We start from the raw sequence: 25,381 nt of genomic DNA, 5'->3' as shown, positions 1-25,381 counted from the left end.
AATAACCGACCGTCCACCGTCTCCCAGTGGGGAGGCAGCGGGGACCCTCGGCCAGCCAGAACGGGGTTGGTTCATACTTTCCAGCCCCCATTCTCGGGGCTTTCCCTCCCTCTGCCCGCTGGGAGCTCGAGTGGTCCCCGAGGGGGCGGGTAGCAGGGTGTCCCCGAGCTCCCCGAGCTTCCCTCTCTCTGCTGAAGCTGCTGCGGATCAAAGGCTGCCGGGACACCGAACGGACCTTGCAAATATGGTAACTCCCGGCCACTGCGCTGTTTGCGCAGGAAACAATAGGAGAGCCTTTGCCAAACCGAAGGTTTTTGTTGTTGTTGTTGTTGTTTTAAACACGAGGTATCTAGAAAATAAAGCAAAGCGGGACGAGAGGGTAAAGAGAGGGGCAAACAGTCGTGTTTTCCCGCCCCGACGTGCGCTGCGCTTCTTCTTCGGCGCGCTCCGTCAGCAAAAGCACGGACCCGCCGTGCCCCGGGAGACTGGCGTTGTGCCCCGGCCCGGAGAGACGCGCCCGCGGTCCCGGGACGGTTCCGCCTGTCCCCACCCGTCCCGAAGCGGTGCTCGGGCCGTACAGCGGCGGGCTGCTGACGCCGGAGCGTTTGCGAGAATCGAGTCGAAAATGCCGTCGAGGGGCTCTGGAAGGGGGCTGGGGCAGAAGGAACCCCCCGCGGCGGGTGCTGCTGCAGCCTCTCTGGGTCTGTCGCTGCTCGCTCCAGTAAAAGCAGACCGAGTCCTGTTCTCTGGAACGGCTCCTGGGCTGCTGGGTATCCGTCCAAAAATGTTGAGCAACGCCTCAGCCAGCCAAAAAGCCATTTCCTACTCGCTCCCAGGACTTTTCCAGGGGACTCCAGCCTGGCAGCGGCTGGCAGCTCCGCAGCTCAGCGCTCCGAAAAATCCAAACGGTGGCCGCAAAGACTTCGAACGCCCGGGATGAGGGGCGGTGGGCTCAGGCCGTCCAGCGGGGCGGCGGCGGTTCCTTTGCGAGAGCGGAATGGAAGCTGGAAGGGCTCCAGGTACCCGTCCTGCCCGAATTCAGCATCTCCCTTTCCGCTGAGACGTGTAAAAAAGACGGGGCGCGCGGGGACGAGGATGGGGAGGTTGGGACGGCGCGCGTCCCGTCGGGGGAATCGGCTGGGAGGTGAGGTGGGGGAGATCCGAGGTGGTGAAAAACAAAGGGTGGGGGAAGGGAGCGGGTGAAGGAAGCGAGGGCAGAGGTGCGGATGAGAGAAGCGGGAGAACTCTGGGCGCGCACCCGCCTCACTTCGGAGCGCGTCCCCCCGACCCCCCGAGGCGCGCACGGTCGCTGCCCGCGGAGCCGCGGCGGCAGGAATGCGGCGCGATGGCCCCGCCGCGTGTCCCAATGTGTTTGTCATTAACGCTGCCCGCGCCTCTCGAGCCCCGCCGCAGCCGCCGCCGCGCCCCGACGGCCCGCGGTCCCGGAGCCGGCAGCGCCCGCAGCTCCACGGAAGGCGACCGGTTCAGCCGCGCTTGGGCAGAACGTCGGGGGAAAGCGAACCAGCAACAAATAAATACGTGGGGATGGGAAAAAAAAGAGTGAAAAAAAATCAACCGGAGAAAGAAAAAAATAAAACAAAATAAAAGGTGGGAAAACTGCTCCTCATCTCTTACCTCCTCCTTTAGAACGCGCAGATCCCGTCCTGCAGATTGTAAAATATCCAAAATATGTCCAAGGCTTTTGTGACTCTCCCCGCTCAGGCGCGCTCCCTCCCGCTCTCCCTCCCTCCGGCTCCGACTGCAATGGTCTCACAACCCGCGTCCCGTAATTGATTCAATGTTATAGTCCATCCTTCCAAAACTAATCATTTGCTTTAAGTAAATAGCTGTCAGGAAATGAAGCCCCCTCCGGCCCCTTCACAATAAGAGCCACCCCGGCTCGGCCCGCGCCCCCGGCCCCGAGGGCGGAGGCTCTTACGCAGGCAGGGGGACAGCCTCAGCCTCCAGCCTTCCCCGGCCTCGCAGGGGAGGGGGCGGCCGCCATATGGCAGAGGCGAGGGGGAGGGAGGGGGAATATGAGCGTTTGGAGCTGCGTGGGGAGAAAAAAAAATCTATAAGAAAAAAAAAGAAAAAAGAAAAAATAGTTACATGTAAACTCCGAGTGCTCCCCATGTCATGAATGAGCCTTTCCTCCTCGCACCCTCCGGGACGGCGGGGCGGGTCCGGTGGCCGCGGGCACCGTGTGAGGCTGCGGCCGGGTGGTTTGAGCAGGAAACGAATTGTCGGCTTCCTCGTGTCCTTTCTAGGCGGCGGAGCGGGGGTTCGGGACGGAGCGGGCGGACGGTGCGAGGCACGGGAGCAGGAGGCACTGACACACGGGGGGCGAGACGGAGCCCTCGTGGGTGTGAGGGAGAGCAACAACGAGAGGTAAACCGCCGCCGGGAGCCGGCCGTCCCGAGCCCTGCTGTTCCGACGGGACCGGGACAGTTCTTCTCCTCTCCGTCTTTGGTTCGCTTCTCGCCACGAGAGCCCGTCCCGTCTGAGGTCGCTCGCGGCGAGCTTTGATCCCCGCCGGGTACCGCCGAGCCGCTATCTGAGGGCGATAAGCGGGAGCCGCTCCTCCCGCGGGCACCGAGCGCGGCGATGCGGCGGCCGCGGGCAGAGGGCAGTGCTGCCCCGAGCACGGCGCGCCCTGGCCTCCCCAGGGACGGAGGGCGTCGGAGCTGAGCCCCGGGGTTTCGCCCGCCTCTTGCTCTCCGTCTGACACTTCTTTATCTTTTTTTTCCCGTTTAACATTAAACAAAATGTGATCCTCTATTTCCAGCGACAGGATGCGGCGGGTTTTCTCCGTCCTATCCTAAGGCTCAACCTCCGAAGAGAAGATGCCCCGAATGTAGCGAGAGCAAAACCGAGGCCTCCATCCCCGACGTGTGCGCGGGGGCTGGGACTGAGCTCCCCGGTGCGGCTCCAGCGGTGCCGGCCTCGGGCACGCTCCGCTCCGGGGCTTCCCCGGTTTGGGGAGCTCACGTCCCCTCTATTGCTTCCACATGTTTCTGCAGGAAACCATCGGAGTCGGATCTGCGAGCGGCTTCTGCTCGGAATGCTAACAGGATAACGGAATGCTTGTGAATAAACAACGATGCGAGTGAATCAAAAGCATAGGGGGAAAATAAGGAGAAAAACAAACCAATACACCCGGAGATTCTCTGCCTGGGGGCGAACACACGCAGCAGCCCGACCCTGGAATTTGAGGAGGAAAAATCCCATCTGTGGAGCTTCGAGTACCGCGAGGATGCGGCCGTGGGCAGCGCCTGGGGGCTCCACGGAGACCCCGCGGCTGTGCGGGTGGGGCGATCCCCGATTGGAGCATCGCAGGGATCGAATGCGATGCGAAGGGCTCTCTTGGGAAAGGAAAGAGCAAAAGGAAGGGGAGAAGGCGCCTTCTGGTTGCAATTACCTGCCTCATTTGAATAATACCTTTGTCGTGATCTTTATCGAGCATTCGTTAACGGCTTCCATGTGGGATCTCACAAGAGCGAGAAAAGAAAAAGAAAAAAGAAAGAAAGAAAAAAAAAAAAAAAAAAAGGAATTTGGTTCTGGTAAAGTGGCCCGTGGGGCCGGGGCCAGCCGTACCCCTTTCCCCGACGGGGCTCCCCGACGTCCACCACGGCAGCGAAAAAGGACGAGGGCCCTGACCGCGGGAGGCACCCTCCGCCTTCCGCCTCGGACCCGTCCGTCTGGCGGCGGTGCCTACGGGTTGGTCCCGAGCAGGAGGGCTATGGCATTATTTAACACAGACCCCCTGGGACGGCTCCCGAGCGCTTCCTCCCGCCCCGTGAGGCGCAGGGGGGTCCCGTCCAGGAGGCGCGGGGTTACCGAGAGGACAGGCTGGGGGCGGGGGGATTCTCAGCACTGCAGCCCCTTCTGCTCTCCCCTCCTCCCCCGACGTGCTGCCGCATCAGGCATCCCGGAGCGTGTGTTTATGTGGCAACAGATGGGAGCTGCACGCTCCGAACAGCACCGCGACGCCCGCGCTGGGGCCGCTGCCTCTGTCTGCGTCCCCGCCCCGCACCCAGGGGCTCACTCCAGCCTCGCAGCGCCGATGTGCCCCGACGGGGCGGCCCGCTCCAGTTCGGACAGCTTCCGAACAAAACATTCACCAAAGCGAGAACCGCAGTGCTGCGTAGAGCAGCTCCAAGCTGGCGCAGAGAGCCATCAAACCTCCTGAGAGGGAGAAAGCCGAGCGACCTCTCCTCGCTTGTCACTACCAATCCGTGCTCACGTCTACCATGGAGGGAAGAGAACGCAGCCGCCAGGGCCGCCTGGGACAAACGGGAGCAAGGCGCAGGGGTGTGCCGGGCCCACCGGGGATGTTCGGTCCACGGGAGTTTATCGGGAGGTTATTTTCCACTCTTTCCACAGCTCCCCCATTCTGTTTGCTCGAACATCATCTGGATCTGCTATGCAGAGATCCGGTATCTCCAGGCGGGCAAGAGCCAGAGAAAATGAGCTAAAGGCAGCTCCCCGGCCCCAACCTCTCCTCCCCACCTTTATTTTGATTCACCCCATGGTGTTTAAGGTAGTTCCCTGCGCCCACCGTGCTCCCACTAAGGCCACTGCTGCCGCGACGTCGAGTTGTTTTGCTTGCAGTGTTACATTTGGCTCTTGACATTAGAAGTTGCCAAAACAGCCGGGAAGGTTTTATTCATTGTGGTTGGGGGGGGGGGAGGGAGGAAGAGAGAGAGAAAAAAAAAAAAAAAAAGAAAAAGAAAAAGAAAAAGAAAAAGAAAAAGAAAAAGAAAAAGAAAAAGAAAAAGAAAAAGAAAGAAAGAAAGAACCAGGCTTTGTTTTTCCTTCTGCTCTCACCCTGGCGTTCAGGATGGGGCAGAATAAACAGGCTGCTCTTGTCCCAGCCCGGCTCAGTGTGAGGCAATGCGGCGGAGAGGCGCAGAAGGACGCTAGGGGGCACCGCAGCCCGTGAGAGGAGCGGCCCGGCCCGGCCGGGAGAGCGGGCACCGGCGGAGCACCCTCGGGCAGCCCCCCGCCTTAGGGAGGGGGCAGCGCTGGGTGCGCGCCTGTGCCTCGCAGCTGGGGGTGATTGATTATCTCCTCTCTTAAACAGCACCCGCTTAGGTGGGGTTTAGTGTGTTGGTGTTTGGGGAGTGCTTGGTTTTGCTGGTCTTAGTTACGCGATCAGCGGGATCAGATTGCAGCGAGAGGGCTGCATCCCTGCGGGTCCGGCCCCGCACAGCCCCCAGGCTGCTGGGATGAGGCAAGCAAAGTTACTAGTGCAGTCTCGGCCCCGCCACAAATAGGATGTTTTCCCTCCGAAATCAAGGGACCTTCTCTGCTGATTCAGCCGAAGTTTGGTTTCGATCCATAGGTTCCCAGACCGTTATTTTTGCCTTTGTTCTTTGGAGCTGTAGCAATTAAAGGTTTGCAGTAGGATACAGGCACAGTCGAGACAGGCTGCTCTGTTTCTGTGTCTGGTTTCTATTGGTGTGGGCTTTACATTTCTGGGCTGCTGTGCTTGGGACCTTCAGGTGTGTCCAGGGGAGCTGCCCGGGGCACTGCTGCCCTTGCACTGGGCATAGCCAGCCTGGGTTGGGCCCTTGGACGTGTCTGGATTGCTCGTGTCTCCCACGTGTCTCTTGCATGGGCAAGGAGGGACCGAGGCGACTGAGCACCGTTAGGTGCCTGGCTCTGGAGGGCACCATTCCACGGTAACTCTTCCTCTGCTACACATCTCTTTGGAGCAATCTGCTGTAGAATAACTGAAGCTAAAGCCACAGTTTCTGAGTAGCAAGTGACTTTCAGAAAGGATCTTTCTCTTCCCCGGATGTTTTCTGCTCTCAAATACTGTGGCAAACAAAGCACTGTCCTTCCTTTTATGTGACACAGAGAAATTCTGAGTATGAATGTCACCCCTCCTGTGGATGAAGAGGAGGGAAATCCCTCAATGCCTCCTAAGAGCCTGCTAAACTGGGCTTCCTAAGCTGCAAGTTTTACCCAGTGCTCTTCAAATATAGTTCAGCCATTTGGAACTGGAATAATAAACATCTGTGCTGAAACACGCAGCAAAAGCTCCAGACTGAGAAATGAATTGAGCTGCTCCTTTGCTGCAGCATTGAGGCTGTGCTGGAGGTACGTCAGCAGGAGCTGCCATTCTTGCAGTGCTGCGCTTTTCCTGCTCTCAGACGTGACACTGAGGTTATTCTTATAACCCTGATCTGAGACAGAGGAAATCAAGAATTCCTATCAAGAGCAGTTCCAATAGGTGCTCAGAGGCTTTCTTTAGGTAGGAGGGTCTGACGCTCTGAAAAGCAGAGGAAAATCCTTTCTCTCTCTTTACTGTCACTTCGATAAATGAGTAATGAGGCTTTTCCTTTTGTCTGAGGTCAACAGGTTTTAGCCTGTCCCTCATCTCATTCTCCAGGGAGTACTTGCCGCTCCAGTTACGTGTTTATTTGCCTGTCCATTGTCGAGAGTCCTTTAGGGCCCTTAGTTGTTTGCACTTCACTTGAGTGGAGCGGTTGCAGAGGGAGAAATGAGAAAGTGAGATGAGGAAATGGCAGGGACGGCCCCGCTCCCCCCATCCACGGAAGGGAAGTAATAGCTAAGGGGAGACTCGAGAATAAGGCAATGGGAGCGTCTAGGTAGTCTTTGACACTCAAACTGGTGGCTGTTCTGGTCATATATCTCTGGTTTTAGTCTCAAATATCTTTTGGAAACAAACAAAAAGTGTCTAATGGGGAAATTGGGACAGATTCTGCATTGTGTAAATCTGGTGTAACTCCAACTTCAAGGGAAATATTCCAGATTGAATCTGGTATAATTAAGATTAAAAATTGGCTCTGGAAGTCTTTTCTTTGGCAATAAAGTTAGAGAAGTACTGTGAAGAAAAATAATTCAAACCAGAACATTGTTTCAGTGCTCTTTTAAATAACATTCGCTATAGGCTCTTTGAAGGCATTTGCTCTCCATGACAGCAGTACTTTAAAACTTTCACTTTGGTTCCACAATCTGGGTTAACCCTTGAAAACCAAGTGTGGCTAAAATAGCTAAAATGCCTTATGTGCACCGACATCATTTTGCAGGACTTTCTCCAAATTAATTAAAAGAAATCAGTGGAAGTGTTACAATTGCTGCCACGGCAAGCTTCTCTGCAAGGGTAAAGCCATGCATATCACTATCCTACCCAAAGCAATTCGGGCACTGCGATAGTTCTAAATTTATACTTACTTGTCAACAGGGTTTGTTTTTGTTTTTCTTTCATGATGAAGACTTTATCTGAATGTTAAACTCCCTACTGAGGAGGAGCGACTTTCAGAAGGCAGTTGTTGAGTATTTCTGGGAAGCAAACTCTGAACGGAGTCCCTAAAGGAATGCTGAAAAACTGAAGAGCCATAAGTTACTGAGCATTTTTCTAGCATCATAAACCAGATGGCAAGATGTCCTTTAACAGTCACTGCGTCCAGTGCCACCTCATTTATTAGGCCTCTGTCCCCAGACAAAATGACTTCACTGTCATTTTATTGCAGTTCCTGAGAAGGTGCTGCTGTTTTGTGTAGCTGGATGAGTGTCCCAAGTCTGTCATTTAGCTCCAATGAAAGTTTTGATGCTTTTTTTTTTAGTGGTCCTGGATATTCACCATAGATTCATAGGAACGTTCATTAAGGTGTGGAAGAAAAGAGGGAAATAATGCATCAGCTGTGTCTGACTTGGGTTCTTTATGGCATCCAAGGAACATGGTGTGGTGGGGTTTTTTTTTTTGGCTTTTTAAGTCAGATGGAGAAGTAGGAGTCATTAAATCTTATTTATTTCAAAAGCACAGGAACACGGAGACTTGTCCACTCTGTTCTGGCCAGAGAACTTCTCTGTGAATACATGAGCTGGGACACTGGGATGACGTTGGTTCCGTGGTGGTGACTATGTTGAAAGATAGTGTTTTGTAGCTGAGAATTTGCTCTGTCAAACAGTGTTATTGTGCTCTTTGTGTTTGTTGTAGTTTCCACTGAAATAAATAGGAGGTGTTACTTTTGAAATGAGCTACATGCAATTTCTAAATCAGACCAACGTTCTTTGCCGGTTCTCCTTGTCAGCCAAGGGTGCTGCAGAAAAAGAGTAGGGTAGGAATGGGTCACTTCAGCCCTATTTTCTATTTTTACAGTCAAAGGGAATAGAAACGTGTTCTCCTCAGTGTCAAGAGAATTTAGAATTTCCATTTCTTCTCTTTTTGTGACGAGAGAAAACATTTGTGGTGCCAAAGTAAATCCAAATAAATTCTTGCAATTCCTATCCATCACCAAACCTGTGTTTCCTCTTCTTAGCTATTTTTCTCTTCATTCGTGTTATATTTCTATTACAAAAACTGTTTATTAAATCCATACCTCTACCAAACTTTGTAGGGAACATCTCATTAAGAAGGCAGCTTGTAGAATCTTGGGAGATCCAAATGAATCTACGATGCCTGCAAGATTATTCTTTTCCAAAGCAGTAGGATTTAGTCAACATGACAACAGGAAGGCTTTGAGGAAATGCTTTCCTCCAGAACATCGGCAGCTGTGCAGCTGGGGGCTGCTTGGATCAGTGCTGGAAAGCATGGTCATGTCCTCCACCATAGACGGGAAGTCAGCAGCATGCGGCCCTGCTCATAGGAGGATAAAATATATGAGTGGTGAGACAGATCGGGTGGATGGGAGCCATTGTAAATAGCTAAGGAGTTGAGTGCCTTTTTTTTTTTTCTGGGAGACAAATGGCCTCACAGCCCACTTAGCACCTGCTGGTGCCCCTGCTGCCCTCTGCCCTGTGGGGCTGCTCGCACCAGTGGCTTCTGAAGCTCTCCCGGCTTAAAATGCCTTCTCCGTATGTCAGCTTTTTTCATTGCTGCCTATCCCAATATTGACTTAGGGAAGGAGAGTTAGAAGCAGTCAGCCCTATGCTGCCTACAGACCTTCTTCCTCACTTTGCTTTAGGCCCCAAACCACAAACATTGGCTTAAACTCCATTAGCATCTGAATGGTGGTAGGGTTGCAAGGAGCCAGGAGGTGTAAGTGTAAGATTAAGTGTGTACATACACTTACTCGTGTCGGTGTGGCCTCTCAATTATTTGGAGTTGGAGAAAAGTGGGATCACAGCTGAGAATGTTTGCCTCTCATCTCAGCAGTGGGGATTACTTGGCATTAATGAAGTAACAAAGCTGCCTTCAAAAATGCATGTTGGATCCTGTAAGGAGACCACTAGAGTCTGAGCAAAGCCCAGTGACATAGATAGGTTGTTTCATGTCCTCATGCTGTCTTGAGTGCTGCCCTGTACTGCTTTGCCCAGCACCCTGGGAGGGTGCCTGCCGGGGAGGAGGCCATGGGGCTGGCTGCGAGGAGGGGCATGGCTATAGGGAGGGCAACAAGCTCCATTGGGCCACCAGGGAGAGTGGGTTTCCCAGCTGAAATCACTCAAACACGTGGCCCTGCATGGAAAAACAACCTTACTCCAGCCTCTGGGAACGCAGCTCTGCCATGGTTTGTAAGAGTGTCCCAGAATATCTCTGCACTGCACAAAGACAGCCAGGCTCTGAGAGAGATGCCTTCAAGGCAGGATTAAAACCAACTGCTGGATTCCCACCCAGAAGCAAAAATAAAGCAGCAGAGGCTGAACGTGGCCCTGCAGGCTGCCTGGGCTCCACTTTGCCTCAGCCTGCAGCATTTCCAGTAGCTGTGGCAGCATGCAGGTGCTACAAAAACAGCCCCAAATGGGCCACAGCAATGTGTCCTCCATAGCAATGTTTTTCTAGAGCTTCACAAAAATGAAAGCACGCCAGAAGTGACTGCTTTGACCTTGATTTGATTCTGAGAGCAGGTGGTGGAGCCAAAAGCATACTGGCTTTATGGCTTACTTTGGCAAGCAGACAGCACTAAGAGAGATCTGATGTCACCCTGACGTCAGAGTTTGAATGCAGTGTATGAGTATGTCAGTATAATGAGCAACAGAAGCTCTAAAATGGCCAAGAATCCTTTGTTTCTTTCTAACATAATTTGCTGAAGTGGGACTGAGTGTCCTCTACATGGATAAGTGAGGCGGGATGTGCTGGTGATGAAATGGAAAGCATCTCTCTCCCTTTTTGCCGTGCTTGCTGCTGTTTAGAGTTTTGCCTGCTTCCAGAACTTGGCAGGATGTCCTCAGTGACAAAGATGTCCTGTCACCAGAGAGGCATCTCCAAAGGCCAACTCTGTTGGACAGATCTGTGCTCATTCTGGTCTCCTGACTTACACAGATACCTGGAATCTGGACAGGAACACAGTCTGAGAGATGCCCCATGCTGGGGGTACAGGCAGAGCTTGTACTCACGCACTCTTTACAGTGGTGGTAATGGGTCTCCAGGCTTACTGTAATTGTGTTGTCAGTCCTCAAACTTTTTGGACAGATGAAGAGTACTCTTGCTGAAAATTAGAGGAGACAGTGATTGTCAACATTAGGAGGATAAGTTCATCAGGGCAGAGAAAATTCAGGGTAGAAGGAAGAGATAATCATGTTGAGAAAGTATAGGCAGAGGTTTCTGTTCTCTCACTGGGATTTAAGTTAATCATGCACTCAGAAGTTCTCCAGAACAGCTACAGAGGTGCAGGTTTAAACTACCTGCCTTTAGTGGAAAACCTTTGGGTTGACTTAGAGTCTCAGTTCAGGATACTGGATTAGGCTGGATGAATGAATCACAGAACTGCAAGAGTTGGAAGGGACCTCATGGGATCATCAAGTTCAATGCCCCACTAAAGCAGGTTCCCTACAATAGGCTGCACAGGTAGGCATGAAGATGGGTCTTGAATATCTCTGCAGACAAGACTCCACAACCTCTCTGGCCAATCTGTTCCAATGCTCTGTCACCCTTATCGGAAAGAAGTTCTTTCATGTGTCAGAATGGAACTTCCTATGTTCAAGCTTTAGGCTGTTACTCCTTGTCCTATTGCTACACACCACTGAGGAGAGCCTCATCCATTTGGATCCCATCTCTCTTTAGATATTTGTAAACATTAATCAAATGAATGAAATAAGTCAGCTGGTGTTTGGTGCTAGCTGTACTTGGAAAGAAGGCCAAAGGCTCCACAGTGCAGTGAATTTATTGATGGAAAGGAAGAGGAACTGTTGAAATCCTTAAAGTTACAGCACTGTGTTAGTGTGGAGATAAGGGGATCAAGAAGATGGGGATGTTTTCCTTGAGGTCATGGTGATCAGCCACCATGTTTTTCACATTTGAAAAGCTGAAGTAGTGAAATGTATAATCTATAAGGACATTATGCACAACAAGCTGTTATCTACAGGGGTCTGCTAGATGTCTCTGAGAAAAATCCATGTCCAAAAGGTGGGGCTCAAAGAGAAGTTTCTGTTGTTTTCACTTCACTCATTTGGTCTATGTTAAGAATACCACCGACAAGGCTTTGCTTTGGAAACACACAGAAAACAGAGCCAACTTTCCACTTCCAGCATCTCCTATTCACAAGGAATGTGCAGAAAACCTTGATATGATGCAAATTAAAATGGTTATGTCTTTGCCAGCCCTAAATTCCAGGATGTGAAGCACACCGTCCTCATCTGCCATTCTGGCAACATTTGCTTTTGCTCTAGCCTGAATAGCAGACTGTTTCCTTCATCTCTAGGATCTGACGTCCCGCTCAGATACTTGGCCTTTCACAGCAGAGCAGTGTTCTCTCCAGGCATTTTGTATGCTCTTGTGTGCCGTTCAAACCCCTGCCCATGGAGACATAAAGGTGCCTCTGCGAGGAAAGCATCTGGATCTCATGGCGTGGGCTGGTGGCACAACATCTGCACAGGGTTGTCTCCCACTGGGGACAGGAAATCCTGCTGAAACTCATGCCAGCAATCTGGGTCACAATCCTGCAGGGCAGGGGGCTAATAAAGAAGATTCAGAGCTTTTTGAAATCCTTCCATGGTGCTATCAGTTATTGCTTCGTTCATTCCTCGTGATAGAATCTTCTGCAGCACTACTTTCAATGCACAGGCAGTGGGCATCTCACCCCTCTAGTGTGCATCCTCCTGGAAACATGTAGAAGCTCTCTTGTCTGGAGCAGACATCTCCTGTGTAGGTCCGTGTGCTCTGTGACACAATGGATCCTACTATGTTTGCTTCTTCATCCAGGGCACCTGTAGGGGAGGTAAAGTTAATAACCCACTCTGCCTACAGAGACAGAGCAGCTCTATGCTGTATCCCCAGCACTGGGCAGTGGTATGAAGTTCTCATGCCCTGACACAGACTGAGCAATGAATTCAGCGAGATGATGCATTTTGATGTTTCCTCCTGCTCAACACATGTGGGTGTTGCAGAGGAGAGGCTGGCCAGGCAGAATAACGGGGATGATGCTCTCCCAGCATGCAGCACCAGCGACATCTGATGCTCTTCAAAGAGGTTATAGGCTGCATCTGGTCGATATGCTGTCATGTGGAGGAAGGATGCGAATTGAGGGACTTGTGTAGTAGCCAGACAGCTATTAAAGTGTAGAGATTCTGATCCAAAGGAAAATAAGGTCAACTGAAACCTCACATTTGGTGGGATTTCTATGCCTGCTGTATGCTACCCCTGCTGCTTTCTCTTCGTGTCTCCAAATTCTGCTGATAGTGATATACCAGAGGTGCAGGACTGTAGCATAACAAGGAGTAAAGCACGCTGAAGTCTGTGGGGTTCCTCCTAGTTTCTACTGATGCCTGATATAAAAGAAAATCATTTTAAAAAGCTGTAATATACTATTATACCAAATAATTTACTAAATGTTTGCTGAAGTTGCTGAGTTATTTAAGTAGTGAACAATGAAGAACAGTACTCAGAGGTAGTGTAGTAGCTTTTAACCTTGAAAAAATCATTAGACACAAAGCATATCTTGGCACATGAGAATTAATCAAAGATTTTCTAAGTGTTTTGTCCAGAATTGTACCTAGTATATAAAAGCCTTTCTGCTTGGCCATACCACCTGGGGCTGGGTTAACATCCATGTTCCCAAACACTCTACAAGGTGAGTGGACAACTTCAGAGCAGTGCATGCATGCACACATCGCCTGATGTTAGAGCCTCCCTTTCTGCACAGTTGTGGGAGAAACTCAGGCAGGGAGTGCAGCTCAGCAGGAGGCTCCCATCCAACATCCCTCTGTGGCTAAATGCTACAAAATCGCTGCTCACATTGGGCCCCTTGGAGCTGCTCACAGAAATGGAAAAACTTCAACTAGCCAAAACAGATCACTCCTGGAAATGTTAAAAAGGCCTTAGTGGAAGTTTTAAGTTTTCTCCAAGAATTTATTTATTTATTTATTTATTTGAGGGGTGTCAAAAATGTGAAGATTCAAATCCTTAAAATAGAAAAACCAATTTAAAACGCCCTCATCTTCTGCAGTTCTTAATGAGTTTCCTTTTCTCTGTTTTTACTCAAGGCATACAGAAAAAATAAAGAAGAAAAACAGAAGAAAGGAGAATGGTATAAGTCTCTTTAAAGGTTGCCTGTCCCACTAACACCAGCTCTGTGCTTGAGCTATCCCTGTTTACTCCTTTATGTAATGATGCAGCCTGCTTGCTTGCCATCAAGCTGTTGCAACAGCCGCCTCCTGTCATGCTCCTTCTGCCTGTCTTCCATTAGGCTGAAGCGTGTTCCCACTTACTGGAACGGGAACAGAGGGAAATGAGGTCCAGAGAAAGCGCCAAGTCTTCAAGCTGTTCTGGGGACACAGGTGGGCCAGATGCTGGATGCTACACTGAAACAGGTGTTCACATCCAAGACAGCGGGAGATGGGTTTAGTCAATGTATGGGTCCAAAACTTCTCTAAGCAGTTTTGAAAACAGAGAACTGTGAAATGCAGGAACAGGTCTAAAGAAAAACGTGCAGCTCCTTTCCTGTTCCTCCCTCCTCTGTCACCTCATCTGGTTAAAGCTGAGGTGTAGGAGAAGGGCTCAACAGGTGGGGACTGTAATCCTAAGAGATCCTAAGGACATCAAAAGAGAGGAAACTTTGGGAAAATAAAAATGAACAACAATGACAAAGTACCTTAATTTCCTTACAATACTGAGAAGCCTGCAGCGTGCTGTCTCAAGAAAAGGAGATATGCGGTATTTCCAGTACATCAGATAACATTCATACAAGAAAAACTTAGAAGAATGTGACTATACCAGAAACTTAGGTTGATTTTTATTTTACTTGACAGCCACTTTGAACAGAAATCAGCATTTTGGAAAGATCTTTCATTTCCTATGCTTGTATCAAAGAGATTTTGAGTTGCAGAGGTTAGTGAAGGGTGCTGGTGTGGGGCTATAGATCAAAAAGTTATATCACGGCATCAGATTTGCTTCATTACAAGCTTTAATCACTATCAGCCTGTTACGATTCCTATCACAGAAAAAACTTTAAAAATAAAACCAAGTCCCAGCAGCACAGTTCTGAAACGTTATCTCTGGGGTTTATTTTGAAATCTCTTTGAAATGTTTTTGTCACACTGCTTTCACATGTTTGTTTTCCTATTCGGTGAGCTTTATATTTTAATAAGGGTCATTTTAGTAACGAAAAATCTGAGTAGTAACCTCAGAGCAAAAAAAGAAGCATGTACCCAGTCTGTGTAATGTACTATACATTACCCACCCCTTTGATGATGACGTATTTTGTAGGAACAGGTATAATTTGCAGTTGGCAGCGTAACCTTAGGCTCTGATTTTGAGAATGCTATTGAATTAACATGACCTGCCAGATTCCCATGAACTAGAAATGCTGTGCAATGCTTCTGCACTGCCGTCCCTTAACATGGATCTTTTTCAGAACAGAAGGGCATTGCAGCATTTCTGAGGCAATGAAGGTAACTTCACAAGGCATCTTTTCTAGAGAAAGATTACCATCACCCATATTTTTTTCAGCAACTTTCTTAATTTCTCAAGATTTTCATTTGGATTTGTCCACCATTTATTTGTTTGCTTCCAACAATTGCTTATTTACCACTAATATTTTGTTATTTATTTTTTACCACAGTAAGGTACCAAGGTTGGGGCTCTGTAGTGATGGGTGCTTTGCATGCCCACATCACACACAGGTGGATGGATTGCTGGATAGATGGATGGATATATGGATAATTAGAGCCTGTCCTGGAGACTGCAGACACATGCTCCCCTTGCTCCTGTCTCAGCCATCAGTCCTAGAAGAACTTAGTAGAGTTCAGGTCTGGTTCAGTCATCGCGCAGAGATGAAGCTGCTCTGGCCCTTGTTTTGGATAAGTGCTGAGTGCTACTGAACAGAGATGCTCTGGAGAAATGATTACTGCTGACAGCAATGCCATTACTAGCAAGGTTGGAGAGGCTCAATACAAAGTCAAAACTGAGAAATAAAGCTTTAGGGATGCCACTAAAGAGGAGCATAAATCACAGCAGGCAATAAATAAGGAAACAGCAGGAGATTCTTCACCTATATCAGAAAGAGTCTCACTGAAAGATCTAAGGGCCCACTGGATCATGAGGGATAGAAGGGAATATTCAAAATAACCAAATTGCTGAGGAACTAAATAGTTTCCCTTCATCCACGTCCATCATCAGAAATGTGAAAATATGCCTGCCCTGAACTTGCTTACTTCCTTTAAGAAATATGAGATCTTCTTGAAGATGAAAATGTCAGAGGAAATCAGAGTTTACAGGCAATTAAGTTACCAGTTCCAGACGCTGCCCGTCTAAATGCTGTGACTAAATTCAGTACTGGGGGAGCTGAGCAGCCAGCAACAACACACAGTCCCAAAAGTCTCTCAAAGACTTGGGCAATAAAGTGTATTGATGCCAAGCTGGGAAGCATCACTGATTGATAGGTGGGAGGACTGGGACAGCAGCAAAAAGAGGAACTTAAGGACAGGAGTTAGAGAAATTAGATCAAATCCATGATAAGAAAGTGCAAGGTCACATCACAATGGACTGTTAAAAGATTTTGCCGTGGAAAAGAGAGACTGTGGGTTCACAGCATAACTTGGAGCTCCTAGGTATGTGAAGGCCAGGAGAGAAAGCAAACAGATAGCAGGATTTCTCAGAACAGGAATTTACAGCATAGAAAGGAAAGAATAAAAGTCATTGTGCAGAGAGAAAGTAATCTCTTCATCCTGACATTTAACTGTCCTAAATAAAGGGAAAGCAGCAGTGGTGCTGCTGGTTCATCAGCTGGCTTGTTGAAGTTCAGCATTCATTCAGGATTTCTTCATTTACTGAGTAGGCTATCAGAAAGTCTGGAGGAAGAGGCAAAAAAAGGACAGGATTGGAACCAAGGCTGCAACCTGGTAACTCCACAGTGAGCTGGCACGCTTCTCTGAGAGCAGCTCAGCAGTGTCAGGGTATCAGCTTGTGAATCCTCCCTTCTCACCACACAGCCTTTCAGAAGCTGGCTGGAGATGACAGTGTATCACAAAATACCTTGGCTGTGTGCTGAATTGCCTTATTGCACCTCCAGGAGTAAAGGGAAGATATTAAAGCAGGCATAGCTGGAAGCTGTATTCTGGGAGAGATCTGGACCTCGTGTTGTTTATATCTGTAAAGTGATTAACCTTTGCACTCTTCTTTCAACACATCAGCTCTGTTTTATTCTAAAAATAATACAGTAAAACTACATCTGTGGATACTTCATAGATAATTGCGTATGTAGCTGCCATCCTTACTTGCTCGCATGGCTTTCTCGCTCTTCAGCACCCACATCTACATTTCTCCAAATAAGAGTATCTAGGGGCTGGTACTGTGCCAGTCTCCTCTCACTCACATGTACTTGTTGTTGCCTCTTGGTTTGCTGAGACACAAACCCAGATTCCCCTGAGGTGTTGGTAAGTATTTCCCTATGTTTGCTCAGACTCCCAGAGCAAATGCCACCCCCTCTCTGTGCGTTTGCTTTCTTGTCTCTCCAATCTCCTCTTTCTCTGCCAAATCAAAATGTTTTGTGTTGGCCCCAGATTTTCTGCTCTCCACTGTTATTTTTCTAATGCTGTGATGGTAATGTTCACTTTTCTTTGCTCTAGCAATCAGGTAGCTAAGTTTCTGTAAAGCTTTGCTGCCTGCAGAGGGATGCTGATTGACATCTGTGGGTGACTCTCCCCCCACAGGTGGCTCATGGGGGCTCATGTGCTTTGAAGTTGAAGGATAATATTCCCATTTCCAACCTCACAGTTCTGTGAGGGTTAAAAAGTAATTTATGTCAACTGTGCCTTCAGTCTGCATCGCACGGCTCCACTGACACCTCCCAAAGTCCATTAGAAAAGTACACTGACTGGCTGCATCAATTTAAAGTGTTGCATGTTTCCTGCGGAGTGACAAATTCTAGTGTGGACCAATGGAAAATGAGGTCTCTGTATCAGCACACATGGAAGCAGGAGAGAATTAGAGCCTTTCAATAATCAAAAATGTATAAAGTTGAGGCTCAATTCAAAGCCTGAATCAGAACCCATTGAATCATCTGGAACACTTCCAAAGGCTTCAGTCGGCTTTGGGCCAGTTCCAAGCTGTAGAAAATAAAAAGGTGAAATTCAGTATCCTGAGATATATGGGAGCACACTTTGGATGAAGTAATGATTTCATTTCGGATTTCAGCTCTGTATACCTTGTCAGCTCTGAGGCTTTTTAGCCTCTTAAAAACAGTTCTAGCACAAGAGGTGTGAAGAAAACAAAGTAGATGCATACACTGAGCGGTGGGGTGATACAGGTCTCCCAGGGGCACTGCTGCCTGCACGCTGTTCTTCAGCTGCATGGCACTGTGCCCAGGCTAATAAGACCCACTGAGCAGCAGAGCTTGTTAGCATCAGAGCAGCTTGGCCTTTATGGTTTCTCATCTTTTATGTTCCCATTTCCATGCAAAGACCCCACCAGTTTCTGTCCTATCTGCTGAACTGTTTGCAGGGTTCTGATGTTTTCCACAAAGTAGGTCAGCTTAGCAAAATTCTGTTCTTTGAAGTGATTAAGTTAACCTGGGCCACCTCTGCTGACTATGTAAAGTGAAGTAGGAGCAGCTCCAAGTACAGATACAAGCACTGCACCAAATCCTGAGTATCTTGCTCTAGCACATTGTTGCAGCTCTCTCTAACTCAGACATGCTTTGAGTTACGTGGACACATTTTGATGGGCACAGTGGTGGTGGGCTTACAGTTGGACTAGATGATCATAGGAAAGTTTTCCAACCTTATTGATTCTATGATTCTATGAAACTCTCAGGCAGAGGCACTACTCTCCTGCTTTGGAGAATCTGAGATTCAGCCTGAAATAAATAAGCAGGCATCAAGTGCAAATGAGACAAAGAAAAATGGAAGAATCCTTTAGTGTCTTCTTTTGTTATTCATTAACTTTTACAGAAGAGGTAGCAAATGTAGAAGAAGAGTCAATTGTTCCACCTGTTTCTGGCTTTAAAATTAAAAGTTTCCTTCATCATGAGCACAGACAACAACACATTTTTCCAGACTTCAGTTTATCATTCCCTCTCAAGACAGTTGATTATGCAAAAATAAAGGCTACGACTGCATCATTTCTAGTGTTGTGCTTTCATAATATGAAAAGACAGCCATGGCAATTTCACCAAAAGGAGATGTGATGTGGGACATTTTCCCATCGTACATTAATAATGCCTTAAAAGTGAAGAGAATCAGCACAACTTTCCAAATTATGCCAGAAAGAGACTATAACTCTTCAGTACTCTGGAGGAATGGAAATAACAGTTGGCTTTTTTACTGCAGAAAGCACTATTACTCCAATAATGAATCATTTGAAACATTCACACGGCCTATTATAACAGTATTTTAAATCAAACTGTAAGGGAGTTAACCCCATAAATCTGAAAATGGGGTAAGCCCGCTGGGAACTACACTGATGTCTTGATAGGCCGGATTCTGCACCATTGAAATCAAGGAATAGTTTTACTTTCCTGGGGAAAATAGGCATGAGGAATTTATGTTCCAGAAGTTTGTCCTATTGTGTATCTATATGCATATGTATGTGTTCAGGATATTAAAATACAGTTTCCTTTCTGTCAGTCTCTCTTAACCATCATAAGTTCTCCCATCATTCCAGCTCTGATTTCTCATGTGCGATGTGGATTTCCTAACCCTGTGGTACAGCAGAAGTGCTACACGAATTAGCAGCATTTAGGAACAGGAAGCAAAGAATGCCAAGAAATCTGCCTGGTCTGGAAAATACACCAGTGGAGTAACTCTGGGGCACAATACAGAAACCTACAGAGATGATCATACACTAAGGTCAATATGAATATAAAAAAATAATGTCCTTAATAAAACTACATTTAGCATTTTATGCCACGTGCCCTACTTCCATCTAGAAGTGCTCTCTATCACATGGAAAGGTGCTTCCAGATAAAGCCTCACAGAAGTTAATGTGCAGTTAAAATATTATATTATTACAGTACTACCCCTTCTTTCTTTTTTTCTCCTTATAAAGCTGTCAAAATAATATGGGAGTTGTAAATCAAACCTCTTTGGTTTCAGCCCAGTCCTGGCCTCGCTGCCAAGGCTGCTCTTGATTCCTGGTCAGGGAAAGCAGGAAATCCCACCTACTCCTCTTCCATCACACCTGCAACCAAGTATGAGCTGCTCTATGAGCTTGCTCTGAGGCACATCTGTTAGACCTCCTTATTCAAAATAAACCTCCTCTGAGAGGATACCATCCACTCTAAGGAATAATCTTTCCCAACTAGAGCCATAGAAGTTCCTGAGCTGAGGTGTAGAAAGTGAGTTGGGGAAACACTTCACTACATATTCAGCCTTTGAAGTGTGTATTCAGTTTTCAAATCAAAAGCCTGGGTACTTATCCAGCATACAGCCACAGTGATGAGAGACAAATCAACAAACACAGAGTACTAAGAGCATCAGTTTAGTCTTCCCTTATGATGTAAATTCTCTGCAAGATTCCTTGAGAGCACTTGTATGCAGTGCCTTCTGCTAAGCACAGCCTGTATCTGTTCATGTTTCTCAAAGAGTTTAAGTACACTCCTGGGTATTCCAGGTGTTCTAGGCACCTAAAGAAAAAGAAAAAAGTTCCTTGACAACATTTTATACTTTATTTCATCACACATATATACATATATAACTTACATATGTATGTATATATATATATATATATATATATACACATTTGTAAGATAGGTGCAAATGCCAAGACATACTTAATATGTTTTACAATCATTGTTCAGGCAGTAGGATCTTTCACGAGTCTCTCACATTTCTGTAGTCTGGGTAAATGTGAAAAAGCAGGAAGCTCTGACACCTTGTAAAATATATAGCATAGCCAGTTCTTGAGCTTTCTTTTTCTTCTGGGCAGGGAGGGATCCACCTTGCCTTACTTCAGGCACACAGTGTAGGCTATTTGTGTATACAGGCTGGGATACAGCCCATGGAGGAAGCGTGCTGAAGTGGCCTCAAGCTGTATTTTGTGTATGTTATTTCACTGTCCTTGAGTCGCCATGCTTTCAACAACATTGTTTTCAAATGTGTACTTTAATTTTTACCTTTTAGCATTAGAAATGATAGTAATAATAATCATAAAAATCCATGTACATATTTCCACTGGAAAACAAACAAATGGAAAACAAAATAGACAGGAATGAAACTTTCACCTTAAAATGTAAAGCTTTGTTAACGCATCCTATATTTATAATAGATTTTCACTGGTCATACTGCCTCAACATCCCCAGAGCAAAGCCTGCAAGTTTTCATCACAAATCATAGAAAAAAATGGAGATCTTCTGGATATGCATTAAGGCTTGATGGTGTTCCTATATCCTAAAGGCAATGATCACAAGAGGAGTACACCCCACATGCACAGCAATTTAATGTAAAAATTCTCTCACATTCACTCCACTGTTTGAAGAACAGAAAAAAATCTTCAGTCTGAAAACATTAAGGATTTGAGTATTTGAGCTCAAGGATACAGTTAAATGCACAGCAGTCCTTCAGACCTGAGATGATCTTGAGCAGAGAATAACGCATCCAACTGCAGTTCCAAGATGTGGCTTTTGGTCATCAGTCTGTACTGGTGCTCCTTCATTCCCCATCACGCAACATAAGGACAAAATATGTTGATAGGTTTTCTCCAAGCAATGGGCCAGTGAAAGCTCTGACAAACTCTTAACATTGGCTTCAGAAAACCACAGAAGAACACAAAAAGGACAGTGGTGGAAAATCTCCTGCACTGCTTCTACTGTTGGGCTGCCCACAACAGTATTGAGGACACACTCTGATAGCACCGATCTCCATGTCCTACGGGTAGCTAAAAACAGTGCAAACCTCAGCCTCTTCAGACTTGTATTCAAATATGAACCTCACAGAAAAGCCATTTTGGTTAGGCAACAACTTGACACATCCTGTCATTTTATGATCTGTGTGTGGAAGACTATTTTTCCCTGATGTTGTTGAAATGCGCGAATGCATTATGATTCAATCAAGTGAACAGATGCATTTTCTTCCTTTTATTCCAAATCTATTCTTTCTCCTCAGAATGCTGATAATAGATTTAGGATGAGATCACTTACTGTACATCCATGGTGGGTGGTTTCCAAATACCACACCAGCAGAAGGACAATGGTGTCCTAAAAAAAAGGAGCATTTTTTGTTTATGAAGCACCAAGAAATATTGAAAGATGCAAATAAAGGAAAATAGCTGACGCCTTTGGCATGGATAATTAAAGCACATTTACAAAAGTATCTTTTGTGTTAGACGGAAAGCTCAACTCAACCTTAAATATGAAGCCATCACCACCACCCCCTGCCCCCCACGCCCCCATTTTCTTTTTTATAGTATTAATATTTTATTAAAACAATGCATGGCTCTTTATAAACTGGGCATACTTCCCCCATAAGTATCTCTGGAATTTGTCATGTATCTGCTAAATGGCACCTCATGCTGGAATTCCCAAAGTATTTGGATGAGGTGCCAAGCACACCTACAGGAATCATGTAGATTTTAACCAGATTCTAACAAGTTTGCCTTAAAAATTTGGACATGCTACAGAAATACACCACAAAGTGTTAGAGCATCAACTAATGAAAGCCTTGGCTCCCATCCTACCCCTGCTTTCTCCCAGTGCTGCTCCAACACCACTCCACCCTTGGCTTGGAGGCTCAGCATCCCTCAATAGTCCCTGGGAGCTTTTCTGCATAGACCCATCTGACTCCTGCTGTCACTCATCCCTGGATCCACGTCCCACTTCTCTTCCAGCTGGATGCAAAACAAGCAAACTCTATCTGCAGCCCAACAAACCCTTCCCAGATCTTTCCCAGGAGAATAGGAAGTGGATAACAGCATGAAATGTTCCAGGCAAATATTACCATCCTGCTTCACTTTCTAAAACAATTAAAGCAACATTTCCCCACTGTTTTCTGCTAATCAATGCATGTAAGCAGACTCCTGTTTACACACATGAATCCCATTTTGTATGTGCAAATGCACGCCTGCATGCAGACACTATGGGTTGTTTGCTCATGGGTACAGTTGTTTGTGTGTGTCCTAGCCAAGGCACGCAGTTAGAAATATTTGCCTCTTGACTTTTTCTGCTGAGAATAAGCACAGCACATCTTAGACATGTCTGCTTTTCAGAGCGCTCAACGTGACCAGGATAGGCTAGTATTGCAAGTGTGTCCTTAACCACTGTTACATCACTTTTATGATGCTATAGAACAGTTTGAAGATGTTTAGTGATTGGGATCCATGTAATTAAAGTGGAAGCTTCTGTTCCTCAAAGATGAATACCTATTTGTTAACGCAGCGTTCCAGAGCTGTGAGCATACAGTCGGTCCAGCAAAGAAACCAGCAAATTCCACAACATAAAGAGCCGAAGGGTGTTGGGACCACACAAGGGCACCTTGTTAAGGCTGTAAGGGGTTACCTTTGTGCCAGTCCCATTCTCACTGACAATCATTGCCACTAGAATGGATTCACATTGTGCCACTTTTTGTCCTGGCTACAATCAGAATGAAGTTTTCAAATCCCTGTCTGCTTTTTGATTTGGCTGTCATTCCCCCTCCCCCTTTTATAGCTTGGCAGTAGAACAGCAAAATCGACGGTGAATCAGAATATCCCTTTTGGCAGGCAAGCTTTTGTTCTCCATTTGCCTTTACAAATCTTACCTTTTGCCTTCCCCGCACCTTCCAGGGAGGCTTTACAGGGACCGGCTGCAGCTCCCCTTCCTGGCCCTGAGTGCTGACCTCCTCGCTGGCCGTGGTTGGGTCTCTCCATTAGGTGGCATTCGCTCTAGTTCCCTCCGTCACAGCACACGGCCCCCAGCAGCCCCCTGGTGCTCTTCTCACCCCACTCCTGCATGACTCCCTCCGCAGCCCTGCGAGCTCTGCAGGCCTGCCAACAAACCCTGCCAAAACCTTGCAACAATTTGCAAATATATACATTTTTTGTGTGTGAATAATCTTTTAAAGCACACGATTTTCTGTGATATTCTAAAACTATTTTCAGGGCATAGAAAGAACGGTGCATACACTTCTGTGTTTAATTGAAAACACGTGTACAAAGCCAACCAATTAACTACAAACCAGTGTCCAGCATTACTGCTTGCTTCAATGGGGAAAGATGTTAGAAAGTAAAAGGGAAGTAAATCTTCCTTATCTCCTTCCTTAATGAATCCTGAAACAGCAAGGGGAAAAAAGCCAATTATTCAAAGCATTTCTCTTTTTTTTCTGTAAAAAGCTGTTGGGTTCTTCACAGTATAAAAATGTAGCAGAAAGTCCAGGGTATAATGTGGTCAGCTTTCTTCTGAGAGAAAAGGTAGGGGAAAAAAGAAGAAGGGAAATGGAAAAGGAAAGGGAAAGAGAAAGGGAGAAGGAAAAGGAGAGGGAGAGGGAAAGGGGGAGGGAGAGGGAGAGGGAAAGGGGGAGGGAGAGGGAGAGGGAAAGGGGGAGGGAAGGGGAGAAGGAAGGGGAAAGGGAAAGGGAAAGGGAAAGGGAAAGGGAAAGGGAAAGGGAAAGGGAAAGGGAAAGGGAAAGGGAAAGGGAAAGGGAGAGTGGGAGGGAGGGTAAGGGGGAGGGAGAAGGGAGAGGGAGAAGGGAGAGGGAGAGGGAGAGGGAGAGGGAGAGGGAGAGGGAGAGGGAGAGGGAGAGGGAGAGGGAGAGGGAGAGGGAGAGGAAAAGAAAAAGAAAAAGAAAAAGAAAAAGAAAAAGAAAAAGAAAAAGAAAAAGAAAAAGAAAAAGAAAAAGAAAAAGAAAAAGAAAAAGAAAAAGAAAAAGAAAAAGAAAAAGAAAAAGAAAAAGAAAAAGAAAAAGAAAAAGAGAAGGCACATAAAACCATAGAATCATAGATACACCTATAGTTTTCCTTCCTGCAAAAGATGACACGGGGGATTCCCAGGTCCCTGTGCACTAAATAGGAATGGAAGATGGGAGGTGTATGGACTGCACTGGGGAGGCTGAATCTGAATGCTGAAAATGAACGTAAAGCAGAAATAACTTTCAAATATTTGTTTCTCATGTTGACTTTTGAAACAGAAATTACTCCCTCATTTTGAGGATCGGATTTCTTCATACACCCTTGGGTTTGCCTAGGGGGAGAAATGCAGACATAAGGAAAAAACAGTAGAACCCTTCCATTCAGAGTTAGAGGAAGAATTCAGCACAAAGTTAAGAGCGGAAAAAACAGTTGTGAAAACAACGTGTCTGAGCTGCCCTTTGCTCTGAACACACACCATGTTTAGTTTCTCAGGTCAGACCCCCAACTGTAAGGACCCCAGTTATGTCATTCTGTGTCTCTGGGCACAACACGGTGCTGCTGGTACTGCTGTACCCCAGCATCTGCAGCACTCTTCCTAGAAGAAATGCCTCCTGCATTTGGACTGAAGATTTTTAAAACGATTTCAACTTTGACCCAGCAACTCTAGGAGTGCAGCTTCTGCCAGCAGCTGTAACACTGCATTTTCCAGGGAGATGAAATGGATGAGAGCAGTCTGTCCGACCTTCCCTGTCTGTCTCCCAGACCTGTCCCACCCACTGAGCTTGGCAGTTCTGGGGTCTATGAGCCAGTGTCAATCAGGAAAGGAGCAGAGGTCTGAAGGAAATACTCTTGCCCCGTCCTCCCTGCAGGGGCAGAACTGTAAACAGGATGACCTGGTTGCACCCCCTGTTTTCTTGTACTTCTCAGGAAATGGTATGAAGACAAGGACACAAGTTTCAGTATGAAATAAAGAGGAGTAAAGGAGGGAACAGGCCAGAGAACAAGAGACGGGCAATGGCAGGAGGTAAATGCCGTCTTTTTAACTAGGTGATCTTTGAGATCCATTCCAACCCAAGCTGTTCAGTATGATCTATCTTTTCCAGCAACTCTGACATCTTCTTTCATGACCCTCCAGTGCAAACAAGGCTGATACACACCAGCTTGGCATCCTATGTTTCTCGCAATTCACTTTCACAGGATTTCTCTCACAATGAAAAGCAG

The 25,381-nt window shown here is 47.0% G+C and overlaps 2 protein-coding genes and 1 long non-coding RNA gene across 4 annotated transcripts in view; 2 read left to right on the top strand and 1 right to left on the bottom strand.

The window, feature by feature from the left end:
* The window catches only part of PDGFRA (platelet derived growth factor receptor alpha), a 34,617-nt gene extending 32,799 nt beyond the window's left edge, over positions 1–1,818 (bottom strand). Inside the window, exon 1 of the mRNA XM_072335663.1 lies at positions 1,636–1,818. The gene's annotated coding sequence lies outside the window, so the exon portion shown is untranslated. The remainder of the gene's footprint in view (positions 1–1,635) is intronic.
* Positions 967–20,649, top strand: LOC140251653 (uncharacterized). The gene is made up of 3 exons (XR_011903446.1): positions 967–1,019; positions 13,390–13,433; positions 20,609–20,649. It is a non-coding gene; the product is annotated as an uncharacterized lncRNA (long non-coding RNA).
* LOC140251895 (uncharacterized) lies at positions 2,116–4,648 on the top strand. Of its 2 annotated transcripts, none has more exons than XM_072336069.1 (2): positions 2,116–2,388; positions 3,021–4,648. In XM_072336069.1, the coding sequence occupies exon 2, from the start codon at positions 3,101–3,103 to the stop codon at positions 4,187–4,189; it is 1,089 nt and encodes a 362-aa protein (XP_072192170.1). In that variant the 5' UTR covers positions 2,116–2,388; positions 3,021–3,100; the 3' UTR covers positions 4,190–4,648. The 2 variants fall into 2 exon arrangements, with proteins under 2 accessions (XP_072192170.1, XP_072192171.1); XM_072336070.1 differs by having other exon boundaries at positions 2,786–4,648.
* Positions 20,650–25,381: the final 4,732 nt, after the last annotated feature.

This window comes from Excalfactoria chinensis, chromosome 4, assembly GCF_039878825.1.
Source record: "Excalfactoria chinensis isolate bCotChi1 chromosome 4, bCotChi1.hap2, whole genome shotgun sequence".
In the NCBI taxonomy this organism is placed as follows: Eukaryota; Metazoa; Chordata; class Aves; order Galliformes; family Phasianidae; genus Excalfactoria; species Excalfactoria chinensis.
This window is presented reverse-complemented; position numbering and strand designations above follow the sequence as displayed.

Coding starts and splice junctions, on each gene's coding strand:
- LOC140251895 (XM_072336069.1), top strand. CDS start 3,101: ATGCGAGTGAATCAAAAGCATAGGGGGAAAATAAGGAGAAAAACAAAC.